This window comes from Mytilus trossulus, chromosome 7 (genome assembly GCF_036588685.1).
Source record: "Mytilus trossulus isolate FHL-02 chromosome 7, PNRI_Mtr1.1.1.hap1, whole genome shotgun sequence".
Classification (NCBI taxonomy): Eukaryota; Metazoa; Mollusca; class Bivalvia; order Mytilida; family Mytilidae; genus Mytilus; species Mytilus trossulus.
The window spans coordinates 26881763-26909473 of NC_086379.1; the positions used below are offsets into that span (position 1 = coordinate 26881763).

General features: G+C 32.7%; 1 protein-coding gene across 1 annotated transcript; it reads right to left on the reverse strand.

The window, feature by feature from the left end:
• Positions 1-1669: 1669 nt before the first annotated feature.
• Positions 1670-27392, reverse strand: LOC134724856 (uncharacterized). The gene is made up of 6 exons (XM_063588162.1): positions 27209-27392; positions 18220-18410; positions 13338-13489; positions 12031-13025; positions 9642-10493; positions 1670-3157 (listed from the first exon to the last, which is right to left on the reverse strand). The coding sequence occupies exons 2-6, from the start codon at positions 18316-18318 to the stop codon at positions 2859-2861; spliced, it is 2397 nt and encodes a 798-aa protein (XP_063444232.1). The 5' UTR covers positions 18319-18410; positions 27209-27392; the 3' UTR covers positions 1670-2858.
• Between the last annotated feature and the right edge of the window lie 319 nt (positions 27393-27711).

The following is a 27711-nucleotide window of genomic DNA, read 5'->3' on the forward strand; positions in this document are numbered from 1 at the left end:
CCTTTTATGGTCATAAACCTTGTGTTTAAATTTCATAGATTTCTGTTTAATTATACTAATGTAATGGTGCGAAAACCAAGAAAAATGCTAATTTAGGCCCCTAATTCCTAGACTGTTGGAATCTCAACTCCCAAAATCAATCCCAACCTTCCTTTTGTGTTCATAAACCCTGTGTTTAAATTTCATTGATTTCTATTCACTTTTTCTAAAGTTATTGTGCAAAAACCAAGAATAATGCTTATTTGGACCCTTTTTTGGCCCCTAATTCTTAAACAGTTAGAACCAAAACTCCAAAAAGCAATCCCAACCTGCCTTTTGTGGTCATAAACCTTGTGTCAAAATTTCATAAATTTCTATATACTTAAACTAAAGTTATAGTGCGAAAACCAAGAATATGCTTATTTTTGGGCCCTTTTTGTCCCCTAATTCCTAAACTGTTGGAACCAAAACTTACAAAATTAATCCCAACCTTTCTTTTATGGTCATTAACCTTGTGTTTAAATTTCATAGATTTCTATTTACTTAAACTAAAGATATAGTGCGAAAACCCAAAAGTATGCGGACGACGACGACGACGCCAACGTGATACCAATATACGACCAAAAAATTATTTTTTTTGCGGTCGCATAAAAATAATAAGAAAAAAAAAACCCAAAAGACAACAACAAAATACTAAACACAACACAGAACATTAAAGGGAGCAACAAGGTACTTTTAAACATGTGGCAACTGTTGTGTTGATCATAGCAATTCGACATGGACTCAATGCTTTATTTTTATGAAAAAAATGGATATATAATAACCACTTTACATCCAGTATGTGTCTGTTTCAAGCCAGGAGCCTGTTATTCAGAAGTTGTCGTGTGTTGCTGTATACCATATTTATTTTTCCTTCATTGATTTGTACATAAATCAGGCCAGAAGTTTTCGCAATTGAATTGTTTTAAATTTGTCATTTTTGGGACTTTTATAGCTTACTATGCAGTATGTTTTTTGCTCATTGTTGAAGGAGACCTAGATTTGTGAAATTTATTTGTCATTTGGTCTCTTGTTGAGAGGGAGTTGTCTCATAGTCTCTACATCTTCTTATTTTTATATTTAGGCCCGGATAATCTTAAACTTCGAAGTGGTCTTTGAACCATAATTATTGAAGTACTATCAATCCATTAGCATGTTTATATGCTAATGCAACTTGATGAACTGGGTAATGAGTGTGTAACATTTTAACGTTGTGCTTCCGTTGTGTCGTTTGTTTTCTCTTACATTTGAGTGTGAATTCACATTACGATAAGACGTGTCACGGTACTTTTCTATCCCATATTCAGGTATTTGGTTTTGGTGTTATATTTATTATTCTCATCGGATTTTGTCTAATGCTTAGTCCGTTTCTGTGTGTGTGTAACATTTTAATGTTGTTTCGTTGTTCTCTTTTTATATTTAATGCGTTTCCCTCGGTTTAGTTTGTTACCCCAATTTTGTTTTTTGTCCATAGATTTACGAGTTTTGAACAGCGTTATACTACTGTTGCCTTTATTTAATGATAGATTTCAAACAAACAGAACTAGAAACTTGAGTCAAGCTATTTAGTAAAATGGTTTGTTCTACATGTAACTACTGAATTTAAAACAGAATTACTTTTGCTCATAATACAAAGGAATAACTGCACAAAATAACTGTCAAATTTATTTAAGAACTTGTTTTAAACAAGGGCTACACTCATAATATAACAGATTTTCATACTTTCACACATATGTGTACATAACTTATAGACTAATGTAACTTGCAACTTTTGCTATTAAGTTTAATTTCTAAAAAATGAAATTACAAAACATTCCTAAATTTCTAGTCTATAGACCTACGGTACCTATTGATACACCGTTATAATCCGAAACTATAGGTACCCGGCTGTAGACTAGAACTTGTGAGGGATTAATCATATTTATCAAAACAGCCAGTGCTTAGCCATTTTGTTGTCACTTGAATTCGTGTTATAGTGAAATATTTTGATGAAAAACATGATAAAGCTATATGTTTAGTTTCTGATTTGATCTGCCTCGATGTAACAATAAATTGCCTTTTTAATTGGATATAATATTCAACACATCAATTTTGTTTTCTTGGTTCAAATCTAAGCTCCTAAAATCTTTTAAGTAATCTATAACACAATCAATCTAAAACAATGAAAAATTATAAAAGAAAAATCATTTTGTGGGAAATTTGTCATAGAGTCATCTTATTAACAACTCGCCATATCATCTATTTGATGGTTGTTATATATTTTTAGCAGCTTTTCAACTTCATTAATGAATTAATCATGTACAAGTGTTTATTTTGACAGAATTGTCAAAACTTATGATAATTGCACTCAGTAATAACATAATGTATCAAAAGAATACACAGATAAGATACAAGGATTCGTTCTGATGGCTCAAACCCAAATTAGGTTTCTATGTAAACCAATATCATTGCTGCAATGCGGTTACGAGATATCGCGAGATTACCTGTGACATAACCCACAATGCAACACAAAGATCGTCTGCTTGGCAAGACAGCAGATAAGAAACAATCTTCGATAAGAGAGAGGTAGCTGGAAGCTAATGATGAAGATCAGAGGGAATGCTTAAGTTTCCATGGTAACATAACAAAAAAGAAAAAAAAACAAAAATCAGTCAGAACAATTTGTCGATATATACACAAGTGCTATTATATAAACTAGTCTGTTATAAAAGTCACTCACACAGTCTCTCAGAATATCACAAACTGATAACTGCTTAAATTATCCGGAAAACATTCGTTCGGAAACTGGTTAGAAAACCGATTATATTTAAAAATCAAAAAATAGGAATATGAGTTTTCTTTCACAAGTCGCTTCCTGGTAGTCCATCAGTTGTCGTTTGGTAATTATAATTATAATCCATTCTCTTTTGATTACGACCTGGATATGTACCATAATTATTATTTTCAGTCGTCACACGTTTAACGGATTTTTGAGTTTTTCTTGAAGTACTGGTTTGTTGCGGTCCAGTATTCCAAGCACGTATTTTTCTATTGTAATTATCCGTTTTCGTAGGCAATGGAGGCGGTGGTGGTGGTGGTTCTTGTCTAGAAGTCCGTTGCGGGTAACTCTCTTCCTGCGTATACGTCTGGGTTTCTGTACCTGAAAATGAAACAAAATTGTTCTCATCAATAAAATACTAGTAATGATGATTAATTGTCGTTTGATAAATGTTCAGTGCAAATATTTCATGCATATTAAGGACAAGAAGAAAAAAAAAATAATCGAATAAACCATTTCTGAAAAGTGAGCCGACCTCGATAAAAGGCGGTAAAAATAGAGTTCAATTTTAAAAGATAAAGGTATGTTGGCTAGGAACATATATTTTGCCTTTCATTAAACTACATACGAGTTTTTCAAAATTGCCTCGCAAACAATGTTTCCCATGTAGAGACAGTCGCAACCACAGCACTGTTTGTTCTATGGAGGAGAAAAAAATCACTGCAGAAAGGTTTTTGATAAGAAAATTCAATACGTTGGCACCAAATGGGCCAATGAAAAGATTTAGTTCAAAGAGCGCTCTGCAAACAACCGTAGCTTAAATTTGTTTACATAAATACACAGCATTTGTTGGAAATATTAAATTTGCGTAAACATCGAAATTTTAGAATCATACAAGTGTGGTTCGGATTGAAAACAAAGTTAGTTATCATGATGACTTGGATACCTCATACTAGTAACACATCTCCTATAGAAGGATAACACTATTATACATACATGTATATTCAACTTTTTAAACAAAAAACAGGACTTGCCTTTCTAAGCATGCCTATGTTTTATCATTAAACATGCAAGGTCTATATCAAAATGAATGTCTTGAGTGTTATATAAATTCAACAAAAATGTGTATGTTTACTTTTTCAAATTGTGACTTGACTGGAGAGTGGTCTCATTGGCAATCACATATCACATGTACATATTCCTATGTCTAGTATACAAATAACATTTATACATAGAAAATGTTTTTATCAACAGTCGCATTTTTATGAGGGTAAGCAATTTAATTCTGCAAGTTTGAATATGACTGCCATAATTCTGCTATTTAAAGACACAAAACTAGAGCAGAACATATAAACCATGCCAATTTGTAACGAAATCTCAAAATAGCTGTGTTGGATAGAAATCGACCTTGTGCAAGTGCACGTATACATGTATACATATATGAGACATATTATATAATTACATAAACTATCAAGTTGTTTATCTATAAGAAGAAACGTCATGGAATTTAAGAATAGCACTGGTCAGTAAATATTAAAATTGAGAATGGAAATGGGGAATGTGTAAAAGAGGCAACAACGCGACCATAAAAAAAAACAACAGCAGAAGGTCACCAGCAGGTCTTTAATGTAGCGAGAAATTCCCTCACCGGGAGGCGTCCTTCAGCTGGCTCCTCAACATATATAAAATTGAGAATGGAAATGGGGAATGTGTCAAAGAGACAACAACCCGACCAAATAAAAAAACAACAGCAGAAGGTCACCAACAGGTCTTCAATGTAGCGAGAAATTCCCGCACCGGGAGGCGTCCTTGAGCTGGCTCCTCAACATATATATATACTAGTTCAGTGATACTATTACTTTACTACATGCCACTTCCTAATACAAACCTATTGTCTCATTGGCACTCACACCACATCTTCCTATATGATCTATTAATTGAGTTCTTAAACTCTACTACATACCAAGCATTACTTTATTTTTCGATAATGCCCGAGTCAACAAAATGATGTCAGTTACCCTTCATGGACCGAATTATATCTTCTGAAGTTTCTATAACGTCCATTACACGTGTCGGAGAAGGCTTATTAAGGAAAATAATAGGGGCAGAAAACAGAACTATATTTTTATGTCATAAAATTGATAATCGGGTAGATGTCAGCATTACTAAAACTTCAAACGATGATTACCAAATTGTATCATGGGCTCGATTAGTTTTAAAATGTATGACTACTATAAATGCACAAACTTATAGCCATACATTGTGCTTATACTCAATATCATCAGACAAAGTTAACCTAGGACGGCCTGAACCCTGCAAATTATCTCAGATGGATTTGTAACTTTTATTATTCGAGCGTCACTGACAAGTCTTTTGAAAACGAATCTTGTATTTGGCGTACACAATTGTTAATATCTATGATGAGTTATTTGAATGTATAGGTTCTATGTCTAACAGCGCCATTGCCATTTATATCTAAGGATATAAACCCGATTTTGACAACACCCAGGGGTTACTATAGTGTCTGATTCGCTCACCTGTCAATTTGTTGTAGTTTTTTGTTTCTGCCTATCGAAATAGTGGTAAAACACAATTTATGCAAGGGCCATAACATCTACTAGAATCATCAAATAGTTTCCGTCATTTTTGCATATTTATACCTTGTTTAGCTGATCGTTTTTTTTGCTTTCGAATGGTTTTGAATTATGATTTCCTATAGTTTTCCAGATATTTTTCTTGAAACTTTTACCATGTTTTTTTTTCTTTCCCGCATAAAAAGCCCAAAATGGATAACATCGTCTTTATTTGCTCTTTAGTCGGGTTGTTGGATTTTTGACATATTCCCCATTTCCATTCGCAATTTTATTCAAGGGGTATGACTCCTATAAGAGGAAGATTGACGATTTTATCTAGGCTAAAACCTAAAACATTTTTCAACTAGTTATTATTTTACTTAATATTTTCCCTATTTAAAAGTTCTCTTTATCTAATAAAGTTTCTGCAAAACACGTGGATATAGAAATCGCTTTTATAAAGGCCAGTATCTCTTATAAGGCATATAGATCATTTTAATCCCCTTACTACTTTTAAAAGTTTGTTTTAAAGATATAAGCCAATACTTCAATTTACTCTTATTTTATTTGTTTTAAGTATAGCCCTGTTTGATTAATTTTGATAACATAAGGATTAATAGTTTCAGAAGAGAACATAAAAAAAAACCAAAGATTTACGACGACGACGAAAGAACGGTCAAGACGTCGACTAACGCCAAGTAAACTCACATAGCCAGTTATGCCGGGTGACTCAAACAATCTAAGTACATGAAGACCACGATATTACATTCATTGGCTTAGGTAACGTTAATGGCCGGTCTACAAATTACCTGCGTACTATACACGGCCGAATACGGTAAATTGAAATTCCTCTTACCTGATATAGTATTAATTCATACGATTGCTTTCATTTATCAATATATAACACGTCAAAATTCATAATATATAAAAAAAAAGTATGATATAATTTTAGTGCATACGACACATGTACGTGTTTCTGTAATAACCTTCTCCAGGTACGAATGAAAACCAAAAGAGCATAAACAGAACGGCTGAAGGTCAATTTTGCCCGGATGGAGTTGCAGCGTAATTCCTTATCGCAATTACTTATTTGTATGCACATTTACAGACAGAATTTATCGTTCTAATCGTATCAAAGCTATAAACACTGGCTTCGGGTTGTAGTTTCCTCACGAACTTAAAGTTCACCAGGAGGATATTGAGATATAGTGGGAGTGTAATCGTATGCTATGATGTACGTGCGTATGCACTTCTTGGGTATCTTTTATCACGAACACGAGACCAAATGTAAAAATGAAACATTGTGAGCATTTAGAAACAAAAAGAGACGAATTAATCCTGACAAAGTTGGGGAATAGATGGAGCCAAATTTCAGCGTTTTTTTTTGTTTCAAATAAAGAATTCTAATTTAAAACTGGTTAACAATTCATGAAATCTGTATATAAAAAAATCAATGAAGTATACTTATAATTGATAAATATACTTTATTAATTTACGTTTTTTGATAGAGTTAAGTCTGCCAATTGATATTTTATCGTGTGTTTTTCTATGTTGTGATATTATGCTATTGTTTCAGAAAAAGGAAGAAGGTTTGGATCCATTTAAACGTTTAATCCCGCTGCGAATGTTTGCACCTGTCCTAAGTCAGGAATGTAATATATTATATATACGTGTTTCTCGTTTTATATATAGATTAGACCGCTGGTTTTCCCGTTTGAATGGTTTTACACTAGTAATTTTGGGGCCCTTTATAGCTTATTGTTCGGTGTGAGCCAAGGCTCCGTGTTGAAGGCCGTACATTGACCTGTAATGGTTTACTTATTTTTAAATTGTTATTTGGATGGAGAGTTGTCTCATTGGCACTTACACCACATCTTCCTATATCTATAATAACAATTTTCAACATGATACATACACTAGTAATCGCATAGTCTAAATCAGAATCTTTAATCATTTGTTCATCTGAAAGATAACATATTGCTTTAACAATAGAATTGGTACTTGTTTTCATCACTCCCTCCGTTTGTATTCAATATTAGCCAAAATTTGTCAAAATTGCAGTTTTTAGCTTGTTTAAAGAATTTATAAATTGGTCATACATTTAAATGTTAGCCTAACATTTTTTGACATCCCAATGTGCGCCTACTACATGTGTTATTGTTGTATGATTATTTCTATAAAATAATTACATCAGAACGAAATATACCAGAGGGATAGTCAAACTCATAGATTGAAAATAAATTGACATCGCCATGGCTAAAAAGACAACGACAAACAGACAAATAATAGTACAGAAGACACAACATATGAAACTAAAGAATAAGCAACACAAACCATCAAAAACTGGGGGATGATCTCGGGTGCTTCGGTAGGGTAAGCAGATTCGCTACACATGTGGCACCCGTCGTGTTGCTTATGTAATTACAAATCCGGTAAATAGTCTAACTCGGTAGGAGGTAGGTTAAATATATTTTTTCATATTTAAAATATAAGAAAAGTGATGGATTATCGGTGTCTCAGATGCAATCCCGACCAACAATTAATAGATTGAAGTCTTCTCTTATTGATAAAATATAATTATCTGTAAAGAAGTATGTATACGTCTTTATGTACATGTTTTCGTTTTGGTTAGGCGAGGGAATGAGGCGAGGATTTTAGCATGCGTTCGGATTTTGCTTGGGTTCATCAAGGCTATTTAAATATATTATACATATATTTAATCTAGAGTTCTAAGTAGTAAAGGAATTAACACACAAAAATGTCATATCCGATTCGTTTTCATGTTTTGTTCAAACAATGTTCTTAAAGCTGTCTAACCTCAACCTAAACCTAACTGACACCTCACAGTGATATTGTTTTCCTTAAATTACCGGAGAAAAAAGGCTTTTGTCCCCTGGAGAAGAATCCCAATTCGAAATGGCTTAAAATTATTCCGAAAAAAGACAACTTTTTTCCCAAACAGTGCAGTCTCGGTAGTAATTATGCATGGTTACAACCTGAAAATCACTCATTTATACATTTTTCATGCCTAAAATGACTATATGTGCAGATTTAGAGGGTCTATTTATGTATAATCACTGAAAATAAGGGGTCATATTTCAAATGAGTGTTAACTTCTTGAAATGGGGTTTGCAAACTGAAGTTCCAGTCAAATTCATGGTCTATAATAATTCCTTAGTGGTGAATAATACAGGGGCATCATTAAAAATTAATGTAATTGTTTTATACTGAATTGATATAAGCAAGAATCAACAAACTGATTGAAGCAATATTCAATTATTAAAGAATTAAAAAATTCAATACACAAAATAGTGTAAAGAAAGATTCCCCCAAGAGCATGTGATTAAAAATAGACTATTTTTGGAAAAAAAAGCCTTTTTGTCTCGCTTACAAGTACGGTAATGTATACAATCTACATCTACAAATCTAATTTACCCTATTCACATATTTTTTTTAACAAGGAAAATTGTATTGGCGATATGACACTTATAGAATGTCTCAAATTGACAATTTCAAGAAAAGTATTCAAACCATGTTTATTAACTGAAAGGTCTATTCGATTAGCTACTACATAGCACTCACAGTGCTTTGATCTTTAACAATAATATTAGATTCATTGCAAAAGATATGCTCATTGGAGATGTCAAGAATTTTCATGCAAAGTGACTTTCGGTATATGTTTTCTTTGGAAAGGTAATGAATATCGTATATATAATTGATGTTTCTTTTGGCTTTATGGTCGATGGAGGGTATATTGATTGGTTAATTGCATTAGCTACTTTGAGTTAATTAATACCAGATGATCATAATTAATACTTACAGAATCATTGCTGAAAGCAAAAGAAAACAACGCATTCTAAGCTTGGTTGCAGTAAGTGAACAAACAGTTTCAACAAACCAACCATATTATTAAAATAAAAGCCACGCAAAACACAGATCTTTCTTTTTCCATTTCAATAGTTCCAAAGTTGATGTTAAAATTTACTATAATAAATATTGTCAATTAAGAAAAAAAAAGAGAAAGAAAATGTCTTTAAAAGTTCCATTGCATTCATAGTTAACCAATTTTCATTACAAAAAAATACTAATATAGAATGTCAACAAACATTATGTAATATTTGCAACCAACATGCACTAGTATAAATAAAACGAAAACCATTTGCAAACTTTATATATTGATAAGTAATAATTTAAGTATTAAATCAGAAATCAACACACAAAATATTCACTCATTGTTAAATTTAAACAAATTGAAAAGCGATATTAACCATGATAGATGACAAAAGACTTACGTTTTGTTTCGCGACCTGCTGGACACCATCCCCTGGCCTTTCTGTTGAAGTCTTCTCCATGTAGTATCTCCAAGTCATTTTGATTGTCAAGTTTTGTTCTCACTTCAGGAGTGTAATACGGAACAGATACAGCCTGGGGAGAGAATGGCGTCACATTTTGTAAATTTCTGTTTATTTGTTTTAAATTTTCACGGTGATCTAGATGATGAAATGCTCCTTCCACACTTCCAAGAGGATTTTCCATTGCTGCTTCCCATGGGGACTTCGACGGTTTTGGAGATAACATAGATTCGAGTCGGGTACCGCTATGTGGAACAACATCAGGTCGCCTTGCATTGCTTTCATCGATGACCCATTTTTCTGACCTTGCTTGACGTTTTTGAAATAGTTTTGCTCCTCTATTTTTCGGAGATTGAAGGTCCGCAACAAGACTATGACATGTGCTTGGAGACACAACACGGTGCTCGCATCTCTTCTTATTCAATCTCAATCTTTCGTATTCATTTTGACTTAAACTCATTTTGTGTGCGTCTGGATCTGGAATAGCAAGCCTGTTTTTAATATTAGGTATACGAAAGGTAAACAACGGCTTTCCTCCCCCGTCGTGTAGGTAAAATTCGCTATCCAGGTCGTGAAGGTCAGCTATGTCCCCTGCAGATGAAGTTCCTTCGTCGTGTATCCACTTCGTTGATTTTCGTCTGCGTTTTGCAAACATCTTGGCACCACGTGCCTTCCGATTAGCAGCCGACGTTAATGATTGGGCAATTCTCTTACATAGCGACATCTGTTCCTCGATAGTTGGATAATTAGCTTCAGGAGTCTCAAAGAAGGCTGAATCTGAGTACATTTTCTCTGAAAAGTTGACATTTTTTTTTTATTTACTACCAGACATGATATTGGTACAAATAATAAAATCAACATCACCAAAATATTAAATATTGTTTCGTTTTCATATGAATGGTTTATCTTAATTAACTATTACAATGAGCAAAGCTATATATGATTTTTTTTTCATATGATAAAAGTCTGCAATATAAAGTGTCTGCATAATACATAATCATAGCTCCCATGCATTGTTTTGTCAATATGATGATGTACACGGTGCTAATTGTGCATTCTTCTCAGATCTTCATAACAAACACAAGAAACGTAAGAATCTCCCCTGTAACTAATTACATCTGAGATTACAGAAAAAATGCGATCAGGGAACGCTAAGGATCGTGTTTTAGAATATTTCATTTTGCACCAAATGCAAGAATTTCTATGAAAGCAAAATCTGAATATTTGCATATCTTTCACTAAACTCCTTTAAGGAACCCCTAATGCCTGCGTCCTTGTAACCATTGTTATATGTTTTACCCAATTATTCTCTACGTTAATCAATAGTCATTACTGACAATATACATTTGTAATTCCACGTTATTGTTTGGCAAGATACATACAAATCTTGGTTGCTATCTAAAAAAAACGGACAATATAGATTTTACAAAAAATTAGACTAATCGTAGAGAAAAGAAATAAAATAAAAAAATAAAAATAACTTTTATCAGGACATTTATAGTACTGAGTCAATTTTAATTTAGTTGGTTTCTTTTTATAGAAAAAATTCAAACGTTTCCACTGACATGACATTATACTTTAAAATAAAGGAATGACTGTAATACATATTTTTTATTAAAAAAATATTGAAATCATTCCTTATAATATAATTCTAAATTCCATTTTTAAAAGGTGTAAATCATGAAAAAACTTCAAAAATTATGTCTATGAGCTGATAGACAAAATACGTTGAGCCAATCAGACCAAATGCATCCAAATTTAAATTATTTTGAGAGAGAAGAACTAGGTAAATGCATAAAACAGACGGGTGCATACCTGTGTTCAGTTGTACTTATCATACATGTTTACAAACTATGAAAATCTCTAGAAGAAGAAAAAAAAAAAACTAACCATAGTCGTTGTTAAAGCGATCAACTATGAAGTTTTTCGTTATTGTTTGTTTAAAAAAAAGAAGAAGTCCGCTTAGTCATATATATTGTTTAAAAGTTTTGAAGGTTTTGTAAAAAATCAACCCCTTTTCGACATAAAACCCTCTAACTAAACCAAGTATATGCAGCAGCTGATTATTTCAAATTTTGTAATAGTAAAACCTATATTTTTGTTAAGGTTACCAAGGAGGTAATCACCTATTACAGATCCCCCCCCCCCCCAATACACAAGGGGTACACATACTGAAACGCTCTTGAATATATTGCAGAGATAGCATTCTTAGATAGACTATTAGAAATACCATTGATACAGGTGCATTGGTGCGTGTTATATACAGTTTAATAAACAAAATAACAGCTTTGACAAAGGATTCCTGCAATCATAATGTATTTAGACTTACTTTTTCTTGTCGTGGCGCCAGTTGATTCTGAATCCGGGGTTCCTGGTCCCGTAAACTCGCTATCGGGTAGACTGGTTACCCTTCTTAGATCAAGGAGTGGTAGGTTATTTCGATCATACCTTTCATCCTCGTTGTACATATCCTGTTCATTTACAAAATCCTCATAGCCAATTTCCACCTTTGGTGCAAATACCGGTAAATGATGGCGATGATGATGATGATGGTGGAATTCATCTTCATGTGGATGAGTATCGATTATGTCGTCGTCGTCATCATCTACTAACTGTACCTCTGGGAAATGGTAATCATGGCTGAACATGCATGGGTCCGGAATATACTGCCTATCATGGAGATCAAATGCATGAACATTTTTATCAAAATTCTTTCTCTCTTGTAATGGTTTTGGAGGAACAGCTGGACCAGACTTGGAAGGCGATTTAGAGTTCATTGTTTCCTTTATGTTTCTGACACTAAAGTTCGGTACCCTGACTGGTGATATATTTTCTTTGGAATCTGAATACCGTTGCGGTGGTTGCCAAATATTTGGAGTAGTTGGTGTTGTTACTGTTTTTGGATGGAATTGTGGAGCCTGCGTTATAACTTGTCTCTGTTGAAAAACGGATCTTGTCTGTCGACCATCTGGTGAATTATCTTGAAATTGTCTGGTTTGAACATGTCTAGTGGTGTCGCCTACTCTGGTGGTATATGCTGATTCAACGACATTTGGTTGATAAGGACTTGGCGATCTTTTGTTACCGATTGGACTAGCCCTAAAATTAGGGCTTGGAGACCTCTTGGCGCCGATATGGCTCACAGCCAAATTTGTATTAGGCGTAAGAACTCTGTTATTTTCCTGTTGGTAAGGACTTGGTGATCTGTTTGGAGTGAACGGTACTGGGCTTACTCTCAGATTTGTTGGATTTATGTCGTTTGTAAATAGTGAGTCATGGCCATTGACAACTGGTGCAGGCTGACTGACATTTGTTGGTCCGTTCCTTCAAGAAAACAAAGACTTTTTTCTAACAGTTCCTAAATTTAAGTAATAAGAAGTATACAATTGGTGCTGATTATGTAAAAGCAGGAACAAGAAGAATTAAGGAACAAAACCCTTTTCTGCAATTAAAACCCTAAATACAACGTCTAAATTTACTTTGAGTGTCATGCCATCTCAGAACAAATGTAAATTGATTCTTTCTCTAGATTATTACTGCATATTTAGATAGTTATTTTGGAAAAACTGCAATACGAAATATATTAAGTTGCATGCGTTGTTGAACAGTTATACTTTAAAACATTTAATTTCATACCTGGACATTTCAAATGATAGCGAGTCCCCGGCATTGTCGACAATGAACATGGCATCTTGGTGAGATTTTCCCGCCATTGAAACTCCATTTATGCTCAAGATAACGTCTTCTTCTTGAAGACCTGACAAATCAGCTTTACTCTTCTTTCTAACCTGGCAAGAATATAAAAACTATTACAAAATACAGCAACTGACTACAAAAAATATACTTCTCACATTAGTTCGAATTTAATTTTTTTTTTTAAACTAGAAGAACTTTTACCATGGCAACCACTCATATTTTCCTACTCAAAATTATTTTTTGAGCAGGATTCTTTAATTGCTTCTACTAGGCCAATTATAGAAAAAAAATCTGAAACCCCCCATGTATCGCACTTTGCCTGGTTCTTACAAAGAGCTTGTTTATAAGTTACATTCTTTCGGTTTTCAATCGTTATAATGACGTTACGCACGATATTGCGTCCCAATTGGTAACGTCAAAATTTAACGTTTTACGTCGGTAATCGAGTATACTTTGTTAGTTTTGATTGTAGTAATTTTTGATCGATATGGATACTTCAAAGTCTTGAATATGTATGAAATATTTGCTACTGGTAGATACGCAAGCAAATGAGCTTTTCGGACTGTGTTGTATTTTTCTTAATAGTTATTGTAACTTTTATTTTTTTTGCTCTTTTCCTTTTAGTTTCTTTATCTCTTTACAATATTTAATTCTCTCCGTCTCGGATATGAAATTCTTTTGTTCTGTAATTAATATTTTACCTATTTATTGACAAATTACCATATGTTTTTTTTTCATTTTAGATAATAATTCATTTTCTATTTGATAATAACTACTTTTATATATTGCAGTTCGTATCGTGGCTTCTATGATTCTATCTATTTTCGAAATTTGTTATTTGGTTATTTTGTTTTGTCCTCTGATCTTAAAACATAAAATCGAACCGTACTTGTTAATTAAAAACAATGAAATGTCGTTCATATATCATATGATAATACGAACTGCTTTTAAATTCGATGGCCTAGGAGGATGATTGGCCTAATGAGTTCATATAAAGTGATAAAAGGCATGGTAATTTTAAGATACGCTCGTGGCGAGATTTGTTCGACTCCGATCCTAATCGACAGTTATTGCAACTATTTTAACTTGAGGTCGCCTGATGTCCGGCTTCTCCTACCTTTGATGACAGGTCAATAAAATACAACAAATGTCGCTTATACATGATGTGGTGTTTAACACCAAAACAAAGAACAAACTTTTAGAAATAATTTGAAAACACATATATGTATAGTGTCCCGAATCGAAAACGTTCAAAACGGAAGAAAATTGCTCAGTGGACAAACTTGCAAGACATTTGATTTGTTAAAAAACGAAGTCATTTCGACTTAACAGCTTATCAAAAAGTATGTTATCGTATTGTAGGGTGAAAGCACAATTACGAAAAAGCACTGTTTTATATGCTACAAATTGAATATTTAATAAAATGACGTTGAAACTGACAGTGTTTTTGTAAAAAGCGGCGAAATTCGACATTGGACAATCTTGCAAGACATTTTCCCGAGGCCAATGCGTTTTTATTTGTGGTGCGAGTGCTGTAAAATTCCGGATTTGAAATGGTCTATCTAAGCACATTTGTAGGAATAATTTATAAAAACAAAATTTGAAATCATCTGATATTTTAAAAAGCGATGAATTTTGATAACTTACCATTTTCAGAAACCTGACCATGGCGAGGATTATTCATTTTTGAAAAAATAATTTTTTACCGTTCGATCAACACAAAAAACAGCAATGGCGTCATAAATTATATTAGACGTTTATCATTCATGCGAATTTTCGTGGATTTCAAACTTTTTATTAGACCACAAAAATTTCCGCGAAAGTTATTTTGCGAATAATTTGTTACGTCTGACACGCATATTTTTGACGTTTTGGTAATATTTGTATCATTATTTGAAACTATTATGAAAAGTTAAAGAATATTTTTAATATTTTTGGAAACAGTAATACCTGCCTAATCTATGGATATAAATTTCATAAAGCTGAACTAGTTAGTTTTCATAGAAGAGCTATTTATCAAATTGCTCTGTCGCATTTAACGGCATTGACGCAATAACGTGCTTAACGTCTATACATTCAACATAAAATAAGAACATGTGACATGAGTGCCATTGAAACAAATATTCACAAGAGACCAAATGACACAGATATTGCCAACTATAGGCCTACATACGACCTTCAACAATGATCAAAACCCATAATGCATATATATAGTCAGCTATAAAAGAACCCAAATCCACAGATGATTTTTTTTAGTTCAAACAAGAAAATCAACGGCCTAAAATATGTTTCAAAAAATGGACGAAAATCAGACTCCTGACTTGGGACCTGCACATACATAATGTGGCGGAATTAACTTATAAATGACACCAAAGCCTCAACTAACCTGGGACAATGCATGGTGCAACAGTACAACACAAGAACAAATTATCAAAATTAGTTTAAAAAGGTTTAACTCACCAGATTGATACAAAATATATATATAGAAATACATCTATATATCAATAGCACCTAATGGACGTGGCAGAGTAGATATACAAGAACAAATTATCAAAATTAGTTTAAAAAGGTTTAACTCACCAGATTGATACAAAATATATATATAGAAATACATCTATATATCAATAGCACCTAATGGACGTGGCAGAGTAGATATACAACCACAAAACAAGGACATTAAGTAAAGATATGAAAGTACTCGCAGTTACTGAGCCGATAACAACTAACACAGTGGCGGATCTAGAAATTTTCATAAGTGGGGGCCCACTGGCTACCTAAGAGGGGACCGCTTCCGTCACGCTTCAGTGATTCCCTATATGATCAACCAAAGGGGGGGCGGGCTTCCTTGGCCCCCCTAAATCCGCCTCTGTAATAAAAAAAACCCAACCCAATATCAATCAGTACATATTAAATTTCCAACAGATTTAGTGCAAAGGACAGCACTAACAGTCAGAGAAAAGTATGACCTTTTGCAATGCTAAGGTACAGATATCGATAGATTCTAGAGCCATTTTAATGTGCATATGTATTTAAATCACTTCAAAGCTCAGAAGAGAGATTCTCTTATCTTTGAACTTATTAACCTGCTGTAGTTCTTTAAGTAACATTTTAATAGTTTCATCTCATTTACTTTCATATACACCAAAGAAGATGTTGGATAAACTTCAGTCAGATAGAAACCAAAACAACACAAGTAAACTGAAATAACCCTCAATGTTTTCAACAATGTAGAAACATACATTCTTTGTTAAAACACGAAGCGCTCCGACTTGAAACATCCAAGAGTGTTTAAAGAAATGGGAATTTTTTTACACACAGACACAAAACTAGTATTTCAGCAGTATTGAAGTCAACATTGATCGAGGATGTAGGTCGGGATCAATAAAGACATCAAAAACTCATAAAGACTGATACAGTAGACTATGACCAAACTGCAATTATTTTTTTATGAACAACACATACACACACAATGAAAGCAAAACCAATTTAATGCGATAAGAGAACTAGTAGAATGTCATTTTAATAATATGGAATAATTCTGTAAAAGTTTAATTGAAACAAACAGAAAATATCAAAAGATCTTGAGAATCATATCCAATTTTAACCTATCGTCCCTAGGACGTACAATGATTGACCATAGAACAATTTTACACGTACGTTTAGCATCAGTTCAAGTAAATGGTATTACGTATTTTTAGCAATCAATCAAAATGGTTGTAGAACATGACATTCGAAATAAAAACTATATTATTGAAGTCAAATTTCAGCATACCTAGCAATTCATTGTTTTCTCTGACAATGATAATATCATGCTTTTATTTACAGTTGCCATGGACACAAACAATTGTAACATTCCTTCGGTAACATATATACGATGCAGTTCTTTTAATAAACCACCGACTGTGACATGGATGTATTACATATGTTTCTAGATATTATGCTTATTTTGATATGCTGAGTACAGCTGTTTTATATCTTTATTTAAGACAGTTACATAATATTCATTAAAAAGTAATGCATTATTTCATCGCAAAATATTTAAAGTTCCTATAAAGAACTAGCTTGGGTGTGTCTTAGTTTTTCATGGGATTTTTAATAATATCAACCTGTAAATAAGTACGTCATACCCATAAATATGTGTTGTACATTTTCAAAACTTCCAAAAGTATTTGCAAGAAACTAAAAACATTTAAAATTTTGTAGCATCAAGATCAAAAGGGTCTAAACAGAAAGCCGCCCTGTCAGAGGGTGTTTCAACCTAGAAGAATTATATATATTGAAGATTTACGATTACAATTCAATTCAATTATTAATATAGTGAACTCCAAGTATCAGAAAAAAATACGCAATGATAACACGTGCAAAAAAAAGACTAAACAGAGACCAATGGGGATTCTTCTTTGTACAGATTACCAAGAACGAGGAATGCATAACACCAACGTGTATATATATATATATATTGATATTATCTTTTTACTTCTACCACGTGGTCATCATGGGTAACATACAATAAGTTCTAGCAAAAATGCAATTGGATAAAAAAGGCATTTTGCTTTTATAACAATGTGCTACAACGGATGCCATTTTTGCTCAAAAACCTTAATTATACGGGGGATAAGAACGTAATATAATTCGGCATTTAAACTGACAGATTTTTTGGGTTTCTAAAAAATTGTCCAATCGGTTTGCAGAAATTTCCATCGCTTTCACCAATAGTATCAAATGGTAGCATGCAGTTCACAAAAGTTATTGATATCATACACTACACATGAAAAAAGTTTCTCATGCACACACAAAATAACAGAATTTTCTATATCCTTACCTTAGCTACTTGGAGCGGGAAACTTTCACCACCAAACAACCGAAATCCCCATGGGCTACCACCTGTAAGTGTGACGTTGAACTGGTTTCCACTGCCCATGTTTATCCCCAGGAATCAGTAAGTGTTTTTAAATGTTTATTTACCCATCCATTTCATCTGCTGTATCCTGGTTGCGGCAGTTATTGGTAGCCCTGTAAAACAAATTCATATACGTGCTAACAGTTATGTTTACATTATATTCCTAGTGATTGCGCCTGATGTTTTCTAAGGCGACAGAAACTGCTACCTAACTGCGGAAGAATTATGTCTGTACATCATAGTCAGATTTCAAGTACAGAGAATTGATTATGACAAGTAGTTATCTAAATCAAATGAAAGGCGAAAAGTAGCAAATAAAAGCAATTTGTCTTTGGGTGCATGAAGGTGTTATAAAGAGTTAGGTGACTAAGACTTCAAAGTGGAGATAGCGAACGAGTGTGTCAGGAAACTAAATCTAGAAATGAAAAAAGTTATGTTCTCTTTAGTATAAAACTTTTAAACGCCAGAAAACAATACTTATAACAGAACAAAGATAAACAAACATCAAAAGGACGCTTATAACACACTCCAACTTGCATGGAAAAAAATGGTTATTCCTTTTTAGATATATGCATTGAATATTATGAGCTTTTGATTATTTTAAGATATGATGTTTGTCTTCTGTGATCCACATGTTTTCACTTGATAATGATATCGCGGTCTTCCACAATTGCCTTTAAGCTTTTGTGTTGTTTTTTTTTGTCGCACAAATCAGCACAGATCACATTGTCAACTATCGCGTGAAAACATGCACGAGCAGAGCAAGTTAAAAATCCTGCTACAAAACATGGGATCGAAATAACTCAGTACAGCTCATGCTGGTGCAGTTCATTTGTATAGTGCTGTAAAGTTTGAGATTTTCATACTTTGTTGGAATTCTTAATTTATTTTGCTACTTTCAGTAGATATTCACTACTGCACTAAATTTTCTTAACTTTCGAAGAAAAGAAATTCAACAAAAATCTGACTTGATGTTATGCTTTTATCTTTTATTTGACATTTATTCTAAAGTCAATACATGTTTGTTTTTTTGCATGACTGTTATAGATATTATTTATACATGTGTGTGTATCTAGAACTGCTTAAAAGAGCTACTGTTTTGCACTCTTGTTATTGAACATCTAATTAAAATTGCAAACAAATGGATCGAAGAGTTCAACAGGCAGCTAGTCTTTCTGCAGACAACAAAGAGGAGGAATAATATGAGGTCTTTTTTTTACATTGAAATACAAATATATAATTTGGTTGATAAAAAATAATCGACGTAGAAAAAGTTTGAAATTAATGTGAAGTGAGAAAATATGTATGGTAATGAGACAATGAACAGAGGTAAATTATTTTTTTACAGTAAACAGTGAATTCAAAAAGTGGTTTAAATTTTTTTTAGGATGATTCGAATAAAATCTAGAATATACTGCAAAAAAATGATAGATGTCTTATGACGGCTTTTGTAATTGAACATAACAGGGGTTAATTATCGCTTACGTAATAGATATTAGAGAGGGCAAAAAGGTTCTGATCTTTACGTCACTTTAGATCATAGATAAATACAATCAGTTCGGTGGTTAATGCATTACAACCCCTGTGTTATATCAGAAAACAAACAGGAGTAAAATTCTCACTCACAAATGATTTCTTATTAGAAACATCTATAAAAATACTGCAATTATATATATTTTACACCTGGTATCAACAACACGAGAGAATATAAAGTTGATGGATCTTCATAGAATTTACAAAAGAAGTAAAACCCATTAATCCTGTATTTGTTTCACTGACAAGAACAAAATCTAAAATTTATATAGTTGCTGATGGTACTTTGTAGCAATCTTACAAACTTTGCAAAGTAGGACTTTAAAACACAGGAAGAAATTGTGTCTATTAGATGAGACAATATATAGCTCTACAACCAAAATAACTTTGATGTCGGTTCTTACACAATTTTTGAAAAATACTCAAAATTTGTTTAAATTTGTCAAAACTGCGATTTTTCCTATCTTCAAGCATTTACGATAATTTAAGACTTGATCGTGTGTTTTGAAATAAGCTGTTATTTTGAAAGAAACTCGTAAGGTAATGTGATACTGGGAAAAAACAGTTAGATTGAAAGACCTTTCGAAAATGGCCTTCATAATAAATGAATTCAGAGGAATTTGGCCCAATCAAAATATATTCGGAATTTCCTTTCCCATAACATTGATTCTGCTATATATTCTGAAGTATGTAACAGTTTTTTTTTCAGTTAAGGTGGTACCCAACACTACAGGGAGATAACTCTGTAAAGTCAGTGATACGTTTTAATTACGTTGTGTTGTAAAGGGAATACTAAGCTTCTCGAAATCAAAATTGGTGTTTGTCAAACTGCTATATAACCAGTGTAATTTTTCTGACAAAACGGTTGATTCAAATTTTTTGCAACTTTTGTATTTCTGTTAAAGTGTCAAATTAAATACTTTGTCAAAATGATATCCAAATTAAAGGAGCCAAATTGATTTTAGTGAAAGGATTAGGTACCACCTTAAGAAATATATATTTCGCTAGTGCACATTTGTGATTCTTTGTCCAGCTTTGGTAATTCTTTTGATCTTTTTCGTTCAAATGAATTATTCAACATTTGGAAGTAGGATTTTCAAATATTTTAAGTCCAAATCATCACTGCACGTACATTAATTGTTTACATGCGTATCTTGTGCAGTAAATTTGGTACCGTTAATACTATCAAGGAATTTGAATATACTATTCCTTGATAATATTATATGTGCGGCTATGAGGTTAACCACAGAAGATTTCAATGAAACTTTCAAAGATTCTGAAATAAGCAATGTCATTGTAGCTGTTTCTTTTGTTTTTCTGTTTAAAGTTTGTTACTTAGCTCTTGGCCTTATTCGCAGTGTCCAAAATGTTTAGTCTCGAGCAAATATACTAGTACTGTTCCATTTAAAGATTGGATGCATATTTTACCCGAATCCCATAATATATTATAGAGGACGTTCAACTTCACTTTGACTGTTTATGCATTTTTACAGTAATTATATCTGCTGTGGCAAAACGTAGCTTTTGTGCCCTTGTCATAACTGAAATGTGCCAAAAAGATCTATTTAAGAATTGAATGCTTCTTTTTGTAACTTTATTGGGGTGTAAAAGCGTTGACCGAAGTACATTTTGTATGAAGCGCTTCCGCGCTTCATTCTAAAAATGTGCGCACGGCCGGCAACGCTTTTACATTCCTATGAAGTTACAAAAAGAAGCATTCAATACTTATAATTACATTTTTTAGCTAGTATCATGAAAACACGATTTACATCAAGTATTTATTTAATTTACCTGAGCACTTTATTATGGGACCTCGTGGCATCATGAATGAAAAGTTTTATTGTCTAATGCAATTGTTTAAGGAATAACACGTGATATGCAGTTAGCCAATCATAATAACGAGAATGAAACACACATCTAATGATATTATTACATGATAGTGGACCAACCGAGTTTTGAGTTGTACTAATGACTTTTTGAAAGTCTTCCCTGATATAAAGCTATAAAGCGAATACACAGAACTAGTGAATGAAGCAAAGTTACCGACCAAATTAGTGAAAATACATCTTTGGTTCAGATTATACAGGTGAAAGTAATTCAAGTTAACAAATAATATTTCTAGATCATGTTTCTAGATATACAAAGGCCAATTGTCTTCAAGTATATTACAAACACATATATCTCTTTACTTTAAAGTCTTGCCAACTTCGATGACTGGCAGATTATCAGATATGTTTATATATAATTGTTAAACCATCTTGATGTCTGCAGAAAATATCAGTTGTGTTTATTTTGTTCAAGGTTAGAAACTTAAGTTTGCGACGCAACTATAAACATGTATTATAGTGTCATTCATCTTGAATACTGGTATATGGTTAAAAAAAAATGTAATGGAAGAAAAAGGAATGTGGACATCCAAATATCTTGCCAAACATATTGTGGCAATATACTTTTGCTTATTTTCCCAAACGAGTCTAATCTCACTTTTTCAATTTGTTTACCTAATAAAATACCTATACCAAGTCAGGAATATGACAGTTCGATATTTTTGTGATTTTGCTTTTTACTCTTCTTAAACGTCTACATCAAAGCATATAACTTTTTTAGTGTTTTATTTTACAATTTCGTTAAAGATACCGACAAATTTCTTTTATATATATCATATAGACGTTAATTGGGAATGGAAACGGGGAATCTGTCAAAGAGAAAACGACCCCACCAAAAAACAGAATGCCTAATACCACCAATGGGCCTTTAACATTGCAAAAAAAAATGTACTAATCAAGTTCAGCAATAATGAACGTCAAACCATGGAAGTATTATATTGACGTCAATATAATACTTCCATGGTCAAACTTTAACTCCGTTTATGTATAAATGAACGCAAAAAAAACCCCCAAAAAACATACATATATATGAGTAACAAAATTAGAGATCAGGCACACAAATGAGGCGGGTTAATTAATCACGTTTAGTGAGATATCAATCCCTCATATATCTCTAGCCAATTCAGACTTAACAATCACACAACAATGTTTATGACGTAAAGTGACGCATGAAAGAGGACACAAACATTTTTTTATGACATTTAGAATGAAACAGACAGATAGTCGAAAACTTTGGTTAAAACGGTCCATATCATTCCTCTTCTATCGCATGCACATCGTTGACTTTCAATTCAACTTTTTTCACCTTTAATTAGAATGTAGATGTTACAGTAGACATATTTTATTGCAGGTAAGATGCCAACTCTTTAACATTCTGATAAGTGTACTCTATTATTACTGATTGAAGGATAAAACGAGATAAAATCATCTTAAATTGACGTAGCACTTACGTAACAACGAGGTTACACCTAAAGAAAATAAATTATAATGTTACTCTGGTGGCTCATAACTTAAAGTAAAAACATACATAATCTAGGGGCACTTTTTCGTATATCAATTGACCGATTCTTTATTGTTCCTGGTTGTGAAGATTGAATACTGCTATTCTGAATGTATATAAGAGATTGAGGTAAAGTTGTAGGTTTGATATACTTTGGTTGGTCAACAAATTGTTTGCTAGAATCCTTTCTGATTCTGTTTCATTCCAAACTAAAAATTGTAAATTTTGATTTTGATACAAGTAATTTGATTGAACCTCTTTTAAGCAGTTTCTTCGTCTTGCAGTACATCATTCTAGATGTGGAATCTCTGATTTATATAAAGATAATCTTATTCGGAGTATAACGAGGATCTTAATACGATATAACAGGGCGATGACTGTCGAGAAGGGCCATAATTGAAATAAAGAGTAATAGTCCTTGCAGATGTGATCAAATTTCGCGTATGTGATGATCGTTTGGGTAAATTTCTGTGAAGGGCATCGTCGAATGGAAATGAGAATTGTTATGCAACAGCATTCCAACAAAGTGTTGTGTACGAACGGACAGGTTACATGTCGAAACAACTGAATTGCGATAAAACTTGAATTTACAGTGTTTAAATTCAGTTTTCGAAATTGAACAATTGAAGCAGTTTAATTTACGCTGTACAAAAAAATGGCATTGAATTTGATTATCTTTGTTCATTCAGCAAAAGCAGTATTCTACATTGTACTTTTGTTTATTTTGACTCGCATGCTTCTGATTCCAATAAAAAAACCAGTTGGAGTGCAAAACGGTTAACTGTTGTTGAAAGGTCAAACTGCGTATTCATATATATCAATACTAAACATCTTATTATCGGCACTACGAATTTATAACATTGACCATTATCAATAACGACTCAGCGTGATAAAAAGAATCAAGCTGTCCATACATTAATACGATAATAGCAATGCATTTATTAAAAAAAAACCAATCTGTTACAGATTTAGGGACGACCCCCCTTCTTAACTTAATTTGGGAAAAAATGATTTACCTATATGGATATATGTAAAATCGATTTTAGATTAACAAAACTTGCAGCAATGTTGAACCCCCACCCCCAAACTATTTGATTTAAGTTTTTTTTTTTTATCCTACATCGATCTTTTGATGTCGTCCCTTAATTTTTGTGTTATTATTTTAAAGATGTAATATATTGTCAATTGGCAAATGACATGTAACCACTCAGAGGCAAATTTATAGAAGGGTCCAGCCCCGACCCCTAATGGAACAGAAACCACATACAGGGTTTAACGCATAGACATTTTACCTGTTCATTTCCAAGCGTTGCCTACTTCCGCCCCTTTTTCAAAATCCTGGATCCATTTCTGCCACTACATAAGGGTTTATGAGAATTAACTTGAAATGCATATTTAGGAAAGAGTAATTATAAAGTTGAAATTATTTACAGTAGAGTGAAAAGTAGCCTTCGGTTAAACAAACAAACTTTAAAATTGCCAACTATATAAAGTACAAACATGTAGCACCATCAGAACTTCTCATGAATAAAAACTTATAACATCGATAAAATGTTCATTATCTGTAATAAACAGTTCGTTTTTTCTGTTATTTCTTATAAAACAAATACATTAACCTTGTTTTGTTTATCATCTTTGAATATCAGATACATAAGGGAAAAAAATCGACATTATGGGATATTTTTTTGTAGATATTGCGTGGTTTATCAAAGATCTTGGAGAATTTTACATATTGCATCTGTTATCCCTGATATTTATCAGAAGACGAAGAAAGCATAAAAATACCGATTTGAAACAAAATAATTAGTTAAAATCTGTCTATTTGACCATTTCTTTCTAACAAAAGTAAATAGAAATCGTTGAAGGTCGCATACATTGATTTATGCATGACGAGACTTGTACTGCACGGAATCTTGGCAAGCGAACGTCATGTGCATGTAACACGACACAAAATTGGCAACTAAAACAAGGAAAAGATATTACGATACAGTTTAATTTTCAGTAAAACACATTTTGTCAATAAAAAAACATTTGAATAAACATTTCAAAATTAATGCACCATTCTCAACCTAGATAAAATTTTGTTTACACTGTTTATCTGAAAACGGCTCGAAGCTTTCAGAAATCGGTCGATCATTACAGTGCCTTAGTAACTGAAATTGTTGGTGACATCTGACCTATGTAATATATCACACTTTCCTTATGAGATACATGTATCTAACACTTTAACGAGTTTTCATGTACCCGTGTCAGTCTGGCTTAACTCGATCATATTAACCATTGTACATGTATTTGGCTCAGAATCGTATGACGGGCGGGACATGACGTATAGAAGGAGAAGCTTGCCGTTTAGACGCACCTGGTATCATCACCATTGGTTTTATTACAATTTGATTTGACTGTGTTAACATGGACTATTGAACAATTAACATAAGTACCCTCTCTATACATTGATCCCCTTCCCCAAGAAACGGCAATCTGACAACAGCAAAAAAAGCGTTAAAACGAAACAGTATACCCCGAAATGTCCATTATGCTATATCAAAACACATGTTCTATAACAGTATATTTAGTTTTGAAAAAAAAAGGAATTTATAAGTGAACTTGAAGTAGAACTTCATTCTTCATAACAGGAACATGTACAATGTATTTCTTATATTCGATTAATCTCATTTTCTCTTTTTTCCGTTGCTGTTTTAAGCTCGTTAAACCTTTTTTTGCGTCATTAGTGATAAATCCTTTAGTACAAATAAAATGACAGCATGTGGTATTTTATTTATCAAAGCCTTCCGTTCAACCAAAATCTTCAAGGGAAAGCAAAAAGTAACCGCCTCCAATCTGGGAGCAATCCAATAATACCGATAGTGTGCCTGCAGAGTTATCTTATCTTATCTCCAATGATTATTATCTCTAATCACTATCAGGTGCTAATGTTCTTCACAGATCCAAGGACATAATTGGTTCCAGGCGTAACGGTCGAATATAATAATGTTTTATTGCGCATTGGTGTAATTATCATAATTATAAAACTAGAGGTACTGCAGATATCAATAAAACACCTCCAACTAATTTATTGTTCATTAAATCACTGAGGTATAAGGTTAATTTCTCACCATTAGTAGTTTTTTTTAATTATGAAAGGAACTTTTAAAAATAGGCATTGCAGAATGATGGAAATAAAAGAAATGAATAAAAAACTGAATAGCATAATATGAATAAAAAAAAACAATGTCTCAGCTATGTCAAATCATTGATAGACATCATAGGTATAATATTAAAGTTATGTTATATAGTCACTGTTGACATACATAAAAGTTCTTAAAGTGACTACCAAAGGTGTGACATATTAAATGATGCCATCTAGCGGTAGTCATTGGCTTTTGTATCTAATAACAAGATTTACGACAACGAAAGACGTTCAATTCTCCCTAAAATAGCTTAGATCGGAATTAAGCCAACAACATCTGAGACAGGCTAATGCATAGAAATTGTGTGCCTCCAATTTTACTGTGATCGAATCATTCTTTTTATACATTTTACACAGCTTAAAAATTAAAGTTTAAGAAGTGACACACACACAAAACTTTGGGTGTACCCACACCAAAAGAGTGTAAGAAAGGTCAATTGTGCCAGACAAGGCTGCAATCTTAGTTTTTGGTACAATAACAAGTCTTCAGAAAGTATCATCCAAAATTCATAATAATAGAGACTTATCACTGTTTAGATTAATACTATTGATGTCATATTTTGGATATATTGATCAAAAGTAGAAATAATACATATGAAATGCACGAAACTACAATTATGTAACAATTTATTCAATCCATCAGTTGGTATAGAGGTGAAAAGTGAATGGACATAGATTTTATACACGTACAATTTCACTTCAAATGTTATCAAGTTTATTAGCATAGTTTATAAAATTAAAGCGCATATATAAGTTGCATTTTTTATAAGAAGAACAAGGAGAGAAACTAAAACGGGCACTTACCACTGCCTTCAAGGTAAAATTCCGACCTCTACAACGTCACGAAAGAACTTCCACTGAATCTATAATATATGTAGACATATGATATCTGGCAACATGCAGAGTAGAGAATATTGAATGCACGTGTATTTCTGATGAGGTGATCTAATAGTGTTTACACGACAGCCCGTTAGGGAGTATATGATAATCTTTGCTGAAAAATTGTCTGATTTAATACTTAAGAGAAAGTTAACCAATCAAAAGTCAAATAGATGTTTTGAAATTTGAAACCATCTATCGATTCAAGTGAAATGTAAACACGTTTTCGTAGGAAAACAAGATAAAAAAAATAATGTGTTTTCAAGTGCTTTGGTTGATTAGAAAAAAACTTCTTCATATCAGAATAAATGTTGACGTTATCAAAACATAGACTGATGCGCGGTGGCCAAGTTTATTGGAAAACTGTCAGATTTCTTGTAGAATATACTTTTATATATATATATATATATATATATATATATATATAT